This window comes from Pollachius pollachius, assembly GCF_949987615.1.
Source record: "Pollachius pollachius genome assembly, chromosome: 12".
Lineage (NCBI taxonomy): Eukaryota > Metazoa > Chordata > Actinopteri > Gadiformes > Gadidae > Pollachius > Pollachius pollachius.
Window position 1 is genome coordinate 3,958,714 of NC_136945.1, and position 10,681 is coordinate 3,969,394.

The window sequence follows — 10,681 nt, forward strand, 5'->3', positions numbered from 1 at the left end:
CTCGTTTTAAATGGTCTCCTCTAATGAGGTGCTCGACTCTCCAGAAGCGAGCTTAAAAGGTGCGGAGTAACGCCTTGTATACTGTTTTTTACAGAGTTATTCTACCAAAGAAAACTCATTTGCGCGAGTGGATAAATCCCTCAGTAGGCGATGTATTTTGACAGTGGCTAGACTACACAGTGTTCATTTGAAGCCTTTATAGACCATTTTTCTAAGAACGTTGGTGTCCGGACAAGATGTTTTTGCTTGTCTAAGTACAAAGTCAAAGTTGACTAGTGCAAGTGTTGCTTACTGTTTTAGCCAAGTATCGGGTTACCGATCAGCAACTCCAGCAACACCATTGGTCAAAACAAACATGAAGAGAAAAGGAATTGAAACGCCCGTTCACCCAGTATGGAGCCTGTCTGCTTTCAGACTTTAAATTATGATCTGAGGTCAGATTTGCGAGGCAAACACAACTGCAACCAAAGTAAGCATTCCGGTGTACTGGGTCAGGTCCTGATTTCCTTGCCTGTGTGTCTGTTCTGCTCGGCAGTGCCGGAGGTGGTCAACGGGAACCTGCTGACGGCCACGGTGGTGGGACTCAACGCCTGGGTGGAGTACCAGTTCAGGGTGGTGGCTCGCAACAGCGTGGGCGTAGGAGAACCCAGCCCCCCGTCCATCAAGACCCGGACAGAGGATGCCAGTATGTCTCTCTCTCTCTCTCTCTCTCTCTCTCTCTCTCTCTCTCTCTCTCTCTCTCTCTCTCTCTCTCTCTCTCTCTCTCTCTCTCTCTCTCTCTCTCTCTCTCTCTCTCTATCACTCTCGATCTTTCTCTTACTGTCTCTCTTGCTCTCCCTCTCTCTCTTGCTCTCGCCTTCGAGCTCTCTCTCTCCCTGCCCCTCCTCTCATGATAAAGCATTACCACACTCTGAAACATCAGATATAAATACACACACACACACACACACACACACACACACACACACACACACACACACACACACACACACGTATTCAAGTACTGTGTGGGCCGAGATTCATCAATAAATGGACATCCACAAACGCTCAAACACACACTTGTGTATGGACAAAAAAAATAGAGGTGTAAACACTCAAAAAAAGCAACCCACCACTTATACATACACACAGCGCATACCCCACACCAGCACACACCAGACAACCACTCAGCGACACTAGCAACGACTGACATTAAAAGCTGCTTGCAGCATTTGCTGATTTGACAGACTGAATGCGATGCGCCATTTACTAAGCCCCGCCACACGGATGCACGTTCAAACGTGCGCTAGAGTGCTCCTGCAGCGCCGGCGCAGCGCTGCCCGTCACAACGCATGAGGCCCCTTGTCAGGGACGTCTCCGAAACGGCGACATGGCAAGCCAGGGACCGGGGTCCTGTCGTCGCTAGTGTACGCAGATTTTATTTTTTGCCGATATGAGGGGAAGGGACTGGACACAGTTCAGGAGCAGGGGACGGGACGGGCCGTTCATGGGTGTATAATGGAGAATGTGTGCCGGGTACTGTTTGCCTCTTGTCACCAAAGGGCTGTGTGTGTAAATGTTAGTCTAATTGTCCCCCTCTGGGGCTCTCTCCTTCCCCCCAAGTGCCCGATGCGGCGCCCACTGATGTCGGAGGGGGAGGCGGCACCAAGTCTGAATTAGTGATCACATGGGAGGTAAGTCATCTGTCACATTGTACTGTTTCTCCCTGTCTCTCTGAATCTCTCTCTCTCTCTCGCTCTCGCTCTCTCTCTCTCTCTCTCTCTCTCTCTCTCTCTCTCTCTCGCTCTCTCTCTCGCTCTCTCTCTCTCTCTCTGTCTCTCTCTCCAGTAATGGTTTTGCATAATTGTGCAGAATTGAATGGAGGGCTTTTATGACCACTCCACAACCCACAACCCAACGAACCTCCCCCCCACCCAACATTAGATCAAAGCTCTCCTGCCCTCACCCTCCTCTCAGGATTTGCGGGTTAGTTCTCTGTTTCAATGGGGATAGTATTGTGAGGGGAGACAGCGGAAAAACACCTGTGACCCTTCAACCACAATGACGCTGTCAACCAACGGCAACGCATTGGGATAAGTGACAGGGCCATTCTGGTTTCCGAGGCAAACAGAGCCATGGCGTCTCATCATCGCACAGATTTTAGCCCCAACCCCTCAACCGTGTTGAGCTGACTGATGTGTGTGGTTGGGGTGGGGGGGGGAATACTCCTCTGTGTGAAATATACAGAAATCCTGCCATTAGTTACACTGCTCTAAGTGAACAAGCGGCCACCGACTAGCAGCGGGTTGGTTTGAGTGCGACCAACGAGGCTTGAGTGGGGGGGGGGGGGGGGGGGGGGGGGGGGGGGAGACGACAAAGGGCCACACCTGCCTTATGCCACGCTCAGGTTTCAGTGCATTAATTACCCTACGGTATCGGTAGGTGTGAGGTGGCGGGCGGCAGGAGAGCGAGGCGGGGGCGCCTGTGTCTTGGACCGTATGCGTTTTAATATCACTATAGTTGTGTGTTTCGCTCCCAGCCCGTCCCCGAGGAACTGCAGAACGGAGAGGGCTTTGGCTACATCGTGGCCTTCCGGCCCGCGGGGGCCGCCGGGACGCCATGGACGCAGGCCGCCGTGTCGACGCCGGGCGCGTCGCGCCACGCCTTCCGCAACGACTCCCTCCTCATACCACCCTTCGCCCCGTTCGACGTCAAGGTGGCGGCCTTCAACGACAAGGGGCCCGGGCCCTTCAGCTCCGTGGCCACCGTGTTCTCGGCAGAGGAAGGTAGGGCTGGGACGTCGCCCGACTCGCCTGACCTCCTTCCCTTCCCTTCTCTCCGTCTCCTCCCTCCTGCTCCTCTTCCTCCTCCTCCTCCTCCTCCTCCTCCTCCTCCTCCTCCTCCTCCTCCAGCTTTCTCCTGGTCTCTCCTCCACAAGCATGACCTTGAATAGTAATATTATGAGTCACTTATAACACTGTGGTGTGGGGTGGTGAAGCGGGATTATTCTCTCCTTCTCTCTCTCTCTCTCTCTCTCTCTCTCTCTATCTCTCTCTCTCTCTCTCTCTCTCTCTCTCTCTCTCTCTCTCTCTCGCCTTCTCTCACTCTTTCTCCCCCCCCCCCATCTACAGCTTGAAATGTCATCTTGATATTAGTTATTGCGGTGGTAGATTACAGGAAATCCTAGCAGACACTTACCACACGGAGCTGTCAGGGAGGTATCCCGTTAATTGAATTTGCCGGGCAGATAGTCTTCCCTTATGTCAGTCACAGATTCCATTAAAGGAGAGTGTGGGGAAATAGCTTTTTAAGGAAACTATGGATCTATTCTGTGCCTTCTACTCACTGCTGTGTGAACGTTTGTAAATGTGGGGGTGCGTGTATGTGTGCATATGTAGTTTTGTATGTATATGTTTGTGTATTATGGAAGCAAATTACTGTCATTATGTTCTGACCTTCAAAAGCCATTGAATTTGTGTATCATTAATAACATTTATAACATCTTAATTCTTAACATTGAAATATTGTACTTTGAAAACAAGATAATCTGAATTTATTCATTTTGAATCGACTTATTTGAAAGTCAAACATGGAATTTCAAGTTGTACCATTTCAACAACACGATTAGTTTTTTCCATATTTACTAATTGAGTCACAAAAATTAAAGATTCAGATATTTTTGAGATGATATTCATGACTCATATTCAAGTGTTCAAAATACGGACCAAAAACTTCAAGCCATAATAATTCAAGAAGAAGCAGGGCATTCTAAGGATGGGCCTAAACGATTGCGACTGAATGTAATCAAAATGACTGCCGGCCTATTAAAGCTCATTCTGTCATGTGATCAGAAAAAACTGCTTGAGAATTAAATCCAACGATGGCCAAAAGGGAGAAGGATTGGGCTCCGCTAAGATCTCCAGTTTGTGTCCGGAATGTGAATTCAAACTCAATAAGCATAGGGGTTTTCAGGGGTCAAAACCACATCACACAACATAATGACAGCAGTCAATTCATTTACATGCAATCTCGAATGCTTAGGCCTGTCCTTGGAATGCCCCAACTGCAGTTTCATTTTTTATGGCTTGAATTTAGAATATGAGTAATGAATATTGTAGTAAGTATATTTGCAACTTGAATTTTGCTGCAACTTAACATTGAAAATGTTACGTTATACCATGTGTTATTGAATGGTACAACTTGAAATGTCGTATTTTATTTTGGAAGAGCGAAATTCAAATGGGAATAAAGTCAGATAACCTTGATTTCAAAGTACAGTATAATATATTCATAAATTATGAATTCAATGGTGGTACATTTCCATGTACAAAAATTCTATTGCTTTCTAAATTCGAAACAGTATAGCCCGTGATTTGCTTCCATCGTTTATACTTGTGTGTGTGTGTGTATGTGTGTGTGTGTGTGTGTGTGTGTGTGTGTGTGTGTGTGTGTGTGTGTGTGTGTGTGTGTGTGTGGTTTTCACCAGTGTCACTATGTTTCACTTTGTTCTCCAGTGCCCAGTGTGTCTCCTAAGAGGTTGAGATCCCGCAGTGTGTCTGCAGCTCAGATTGAAGTGTTCTGGGAACCTCTGCCTGCCGTTCCTGAACGGGTGCTGGGATATGAGGTACGTTGGCAATCGCTGTATGGATAACGTATTCAAAATGTTCAATCTTTCTCTGTATCCCTGCTGTTCTACTCTGCTGATGTCTCAACATCATACGTGAAATCACTATATTTTTCTCATCAGAATTCTATTTACGTTTAGCCATTTAGCAGATGCTTTCATCCTAAGCGACTGAGATTGAGGCTGAGGACACTCAAAGCGTGCAATCTAAATTAGGGTTCCTCCGAAAATGCTGTGCAAACGAGTTTAAAAACTCCAAGGAGACCTGAGTCTTCATAGGAAACAGAAAAACAAGGTTACTATACAATTGTTTAATTAGTGGGTCATGAAAACGAATATATGATGATATCAACTTCACACCTTTAATATAGTCTCACAATTCAGACTTAGTCCAACTTCCAGATCTGAGACGCCTTCCATTTAACAAACTAAACGCAGCGTGACTACAAATGACCACGCACAAGGCGTTGTTGCCTGAGTAATAACACTCAAACCTGTGCCTGGCCACTTGTGGTGCGCCGGCAGCATCCCTGAAGGAAGAGGGGAGCTGGATCCATCATCGCTGTTAAGCATGCAAAGCAGAGCCCGGCTTCCCCCTCTCTCCTGGTGCTCTTTCAATATCTGTCACCTCTGGCCCTTGACACAAAGGGCCGCTCGGACCGGTTGCCATAGCGCTGGACACATTGTCCTGATAGAATGTGGCCTCATTTCTCTGAATCAAGCTCCCCTCAACCCACAGAATCTCAATAAGAGGCCCTCAATGTACGTCCGCGCCACGCCCGGACTGTAAAACAGACTCGTTGGGCCAGGGGGAAAGGGTGAATCAGAGATGTCTCTTCTTCGGTCGAGTGTGGATGTGTTAACAGCTCAGCTTGAAGATATTGTAAGCAACTGAGATTGCAAAATGGATTGTGTTACTGTAAACTGAATCATTACGTACTCATCTCTCCGTTTAATTGATGGCAAATTGGAAAATGCTTTATTGGCCACATTCATTGAGTGTGTTATAGAATAACGCAGAGAGAGTCCCCAGGGCTGACTTTATGTTTCATTTAATTTATTTATTCAGTTGACTCTTGTTCTTTTTTCACTTAATGCCTGGGAACATGAATATTGAATTTGACCCAGAGCTAGCATTAGATCACTTTATTTGCCTCATCAAATATCCCCACACCTGAAATTTTAATTTGACTGCCGGACCCCCGAAGACCCCCAAAGGAAAGCAATTAGAGCATTTCATTTGGCGGATCAGATCCTGATAATTTTATGTGCCACGCTGACATGGAATAATTTAGTACGGCTACCTTATGAAGCCAAAGAAATATCGCAGCAGGATTATGTTGCTCATTGCTATAAACTTGATAATTGTTGATACTGAATCTGTGGTTGTCATTGCCCAACCAATGATAATGTTCCAACCAACAGCGCACACTTATGAGGATGTGCATGAGCAAGTTGAGGCCTGGTGGTTAGCAAAAATGTATTATTCATCTCCTCTCCCCCACCAACCACCACTGCCACTGCCATCTACTGTAATACAAACAGCATTTCAAACTGAGCGATGCATTTTAATAGCCCCGATAAAGACCGCTGTCACTCAATGGCTAGTGATCCACCGCTGGTGGACCGCTGGAATCTAACCGGCGTGTTTGTGTGTGTGTGTGGGGGGGGGGGGGGGGGCTTCTGTGTGTATGTGTGTGTGGGTGATTGTGTGTGCGTGTGCGTGTGTGTGTGTGTCTCTGTCTATGACTGTGTGTGTGTGTGTGTGTGTGTGTGTGTGTGTGTGTGTGTGTGTGTGTGTGTGTGTGTGTGTGTGTGTGTGCGCGTGCATGCATGCGCACGTGTGCCTATGTGTGCATCAGGTGGTGTACTGGGAAGACGACACCAAACCCGACACGGTGGGGAAGGTGAGGATTTCCGGTAACTACACGCTGGTCAACGTGACGGGGCTCGCCGGCAACACACCGTACTACCTGGCCGTCGCCGCCTTCAACACCGCCGGCTCCGGCCCGCAGTCGGTCGCCATCAACATCACCACCAAGAAGCCGCGTGAGTCTGTGGGCACAGAGGATTCTGGGCTGGTTTCACAAACGTATTCTGCAAAATGTCCAGAGAATCAGCTACGAACTTTGTCCTGAGTTGCTCTTTCACCCTAACCCTAACCACAACAGCAGATTGCCCAGTGTTGCATGTTTTCTCCCATAATGGTAATACTCGTCGTTTGGCTTGGTTGAGGCGAGGGTTGACTCCTGGGTAGAGGGAGCAGGACATGTGTCAGAAAGTATTTTATTTAACAGCACATCAAAGATGGCGGACGAGACTCAGACTTTGTGCAAGGGAGCTGCCAGGGTAAAATCAGTTTATTGTCCGGTCGAACGGATTCAAACATTTACGTTCACATACAGCTCCTCCAGGTAATGTCTAGGTCAGTTCAGGGTTGCAGTCCATTTTGGGAAAAGGGTTGTCAGAAAGAGCCTTCAAGACCAGATCCTTGTTTAGGAAACCCGGGTCAATGGGTGCATCCATGAGGGTGTATGATTGTACTGCTGCTCTGGACAATAACAAATATGAAATTACCAGAAGTTTCCCATCCTGAAAAATCTAGTCTGAACTGAATGTTCCGATGTCAAAATGAAAGCAAGTTTTTAGTATTTTTTGGTGTTATCAGAAAAACAATTGAAACCTGCTCAAACCCACCAGCAGAACTGGTGCAATGCACTGGTGCAGCGTCTGGTGGTCTAGTGTTAAAATCCTCCAATATCCTGCAAAATATGATACAGCAATATGAATCACTGTAGAAACTAAAATGACATAATAACCAGTGGACTGCTCACCATAGCCATAAATATTAGATTCCAATAAAAAAGTTTTAGAGTCAAAAAGTTGGGATGACCTGCACCTTAAAATATCTCCCATCGGCTTCCCCTCTGTAATGTAGCTGTCTCTGTGATGTTCCTGTCTGTGTAATGTTTCTGTCTGTGGGCATTCTCTCTGTCTATCTTGTAGCTCCGGGTCAGCCACCAGTCAATGTGGAATGGAGCATGACCGGATCTCTGCTCACGCTGCACTGGGACCCTGTGGTCGCTACGGAAACAGAATCCCCCGTCACTGGATATATGGTACGACCCGAGATGGAGATCGCATCGATACTGACAAGACTCCCGTCTTCCTTTGGAAAAATAATGAAATAGGTCCAACAACGTCTGGTGGTTAGGGAGTTTGATTCCCAGCCAGCAGACAGGTTCTTAGTTCATATCTCAAATTGCCTGTGGGCAGCGTTGAGCAAGAACCCCTACATGATCCTTAATAACGTGTAGAAAAAAAGAAACCCTGGGAGTCGCTGGATTAAAGCGTCTGCTAAATCAAGAGACGCCTCGCGGTGAAGCTGCTAAATGATATAAATAGTGAATTCAAAGGCCGCACAAATGATACATGTTTGTTTGACGTGTTTGTGTGTGTGTGTGTGTGTGTGTGTGTGGGTGTGGGTGTGTGTGTGTGTGTGTGTGTGTATCTCTCCCAGGTGCTGCTGAAGAGACAGGGCTACAGCGACATCGACATGGTCCGGACCGACAAGAACACCCTGGAGCTCAACCTGCCGGCCAGCGACAACTACCTGGTCCAGATCAAGGCTTTGACCCAGGGGGGAGAAGGGGTGGGCAGCGAACCCATCCATGTGCATAAATCAAGTGAGATTCCCGTCTTGCTTACATCTCGACCCCCCCCCCAACCACGGTCTGATCTGAACGCTTTGATAATAATGATACTCCTGGGACCAAACAATATGTGCAATGCTTCACTCCTTTCAAATCCAGTGTAATAGGCTGGAAATAGCGCAGTTGGTGTCAATCATCTCTTCCGTCTCTGGCTTATTATTCCTCGCTGATTGATCATGATTCCACCTTCTGTGGCAGCCCTGAGATGTTTTTGATGTTACTTTTAAGTCAGAGATCTTCTCATTGATCAACTTCAACAGCACTGTCTACATCTCACTGTAGCTGTGGAAAACCAAAACCATAAAGATACTGGGATGAAATTCACTCATTATCTCTTGGATCTTTACATTTAATGATATAATGCAAGCCATTTAGTGGACGCCTTCATCCCAAAGCATCTTCCAATACCGTGAGTGCACACTTTAGCTGGGTTGGAACCAGTGGGAATAGAACCCCTTTACAAAGGAGGTGTTAACACCACACCCTACCAGTTGAGCTTCACTTGCCCACTCTATATGCAATGTCTTTCTCTGCGAGATGCAATTGTCCCACTAGTCGTGGAAAGTGGGCAATCGTGTTCGGTTCCGGGAAGAGCTCTTAAATGTCTGCCTGTTGTGTTGTTTTGTGTCCTTTCCCAGGCATGGGGGCGAGAGGCTCAGGAGCTCCTGGCCTTCTCCCGCTGTACTCCTCGGCCGTCCTTATCAGCACCCTGCTTAGCACCTCCTGGTGAGAGCCAATCACAGAGCTTGGAGATCCCCAGGAGCCTCCTCTCCCTCCCCCATCCCTCCCTTCCTCCCTTCATCCCTCTTCCTCCTATCTTCCTCCTTCCTTCCCTCCAATGAAGCTCAACTGCCCCCTGTCACCCACCACTGGCTTCAGCATCAGGTGCAGCCTCCCGCAGCACGATTCGGGAGTTGACGGATGGATGGACGCAGGGAAAACTGGACTAAACTGGAATGGAGTTGAATGGAGTTAACCAGACTTGACTGGAGTTGACAGGAGTGGAGCGGAGTGGGAGTTGTCTGCAGTAGAGCAGGAGATGGAGTTGACATGAACAGGATGGAATTAAGAAGGGCGCCCTTTAACTTTTGTTTACATTTTTTTGCAGACAAGACTTTGGTAAGAATTGGCGATTCCTGTGCATGGTGTTTGTGGGTTTTTTTAAGTCACCATTTTGTTTTCATCATGTTTTTGGGCCCACAAATATAATTTCCCTTCAAAGTTATTATGTTAAAATGAGCGATGTTTGATGAGAATCTTTGACCGTATACTAATGCCTTAAATCAATTGTGCTCATACATACCAAAGTAGGTGATACAGAATCTTGTTTTAGGTCATCATTTGTATTCTAGAGTTCTGGGAGATTTTTTTTTCCGCACAATATGTTTCAAAACCGATTTGTATTTTTTTCTTACAGTTGAAGTGCTCTAGGAAGTCATTCAAACAGTAAAGTGAACAAAATGGCCGGTCACAAGGCCCAAGCTGGCCACTATATGATATGACAAGATCGTCTTTCCTAGAGGTCGGAAGCCAATTCCGATTCAGATCGTGGCTAAATACCATTACCTAAATATCCGTTATCTCATCCCCTGCATTTATTCCGCCGTTCAATTTAAATATTAACACCTTTCTGTTCCCTCCCTCCCCTCAAGTGCTGCTAGAGGAAAAAAAATCAATTTCTTTTTTTTTTTCAAGCTGGCTTTGTCTATGGGACCACACAGGGTGTCCAGAGCAAATTGATCAACTGTGCCTCTCACTTCTATCCTGTGTATTTAAACAGTGTTTGTCCTCTACGGGCCCCTAGGCTACAGACCCTCTCCCAACTGCTCACTACTGATGGGTCCTGGCGTATCGCTCCTTATCCCCACTGCCTCTAAATAATAAATACCCATCAGCCTCGTGCATCCAGAAGCCTGGATATGGAGGTAGGGATTTCAGAGAGAGAGAGAGAGAGAGAGAGAGATTGAGAGAGAGAGAGAGAGAGAGGCCTGGAGGAGGCAACGTGGTGCAGCTCATGTCAGACATAGTCCCATATGTATTGTAAACCCCTTTCTCCTGATTTGGGCCAGACTAGTGGACTAGATACATATATCACATTGCAACACATGTAACACACACACACACGCACACACACACACACACACACACACACACACACACACACACACACACACACACACACACACACACACACACACAGACGCACTTCAGTTGACCAGTTTGCCCAGTGCATAATACATACAACAGATTACTAGTGCCTTTTACTTGAAGCTTTTGGGGGGGTTGTTAGAGTGTTTTTCTTTTCTTCCCAGATGGTTTGGAAGGGAGAGGTGCATGTTTCGTACGTGTTGTCTGTGTTTGTCAC

General features: G+C 47.0%; 1 protein-coding gene across 1 annotated transcript in view; it reads left to right on the forward strand.

The window, feature by feature from the left end:
* cntn3b (contactin 3b) overlaps nt 1–9,046 on the forward strand; it is a gene marked incomplete at both ends in the record, with an annotated part of 36,818 nt that extends 27,772 nt beyond the window's left edge. The window contains 8 exons of the mRNA XM_079747611.1: nt 536–685; nt 1,603–1,673; nt 2,519–2,765; nt 4,494–4,603; nt 6,466–6,652; nt 7,610–7,722; nt 8,124–8,289; nt 8,955–9,046. Of these exons, the coding sequence (XP_079603737.1) occupies nt 536–685; nt 1,603–1,673; nt 2,519–2,765; nt 4,494–4,603; nt 6,466–6,652; nt 7,610–7,722; nt 8,124–8,289; nt 8,955–9,046 (1,136 nt within the window). The remainder of the gene's footprint in view (nt 1–535; nt 686–1,602; nt 1,674–2,518; nt 2,766–4,493; nt 4,604–6,465; nt 6,653–7,609; nt 7,723–8,123; nt 8,290–8,954) is intronic.
* Nucleotides 9,047–10,681: the final 1,635 nt, after the last annotated feature.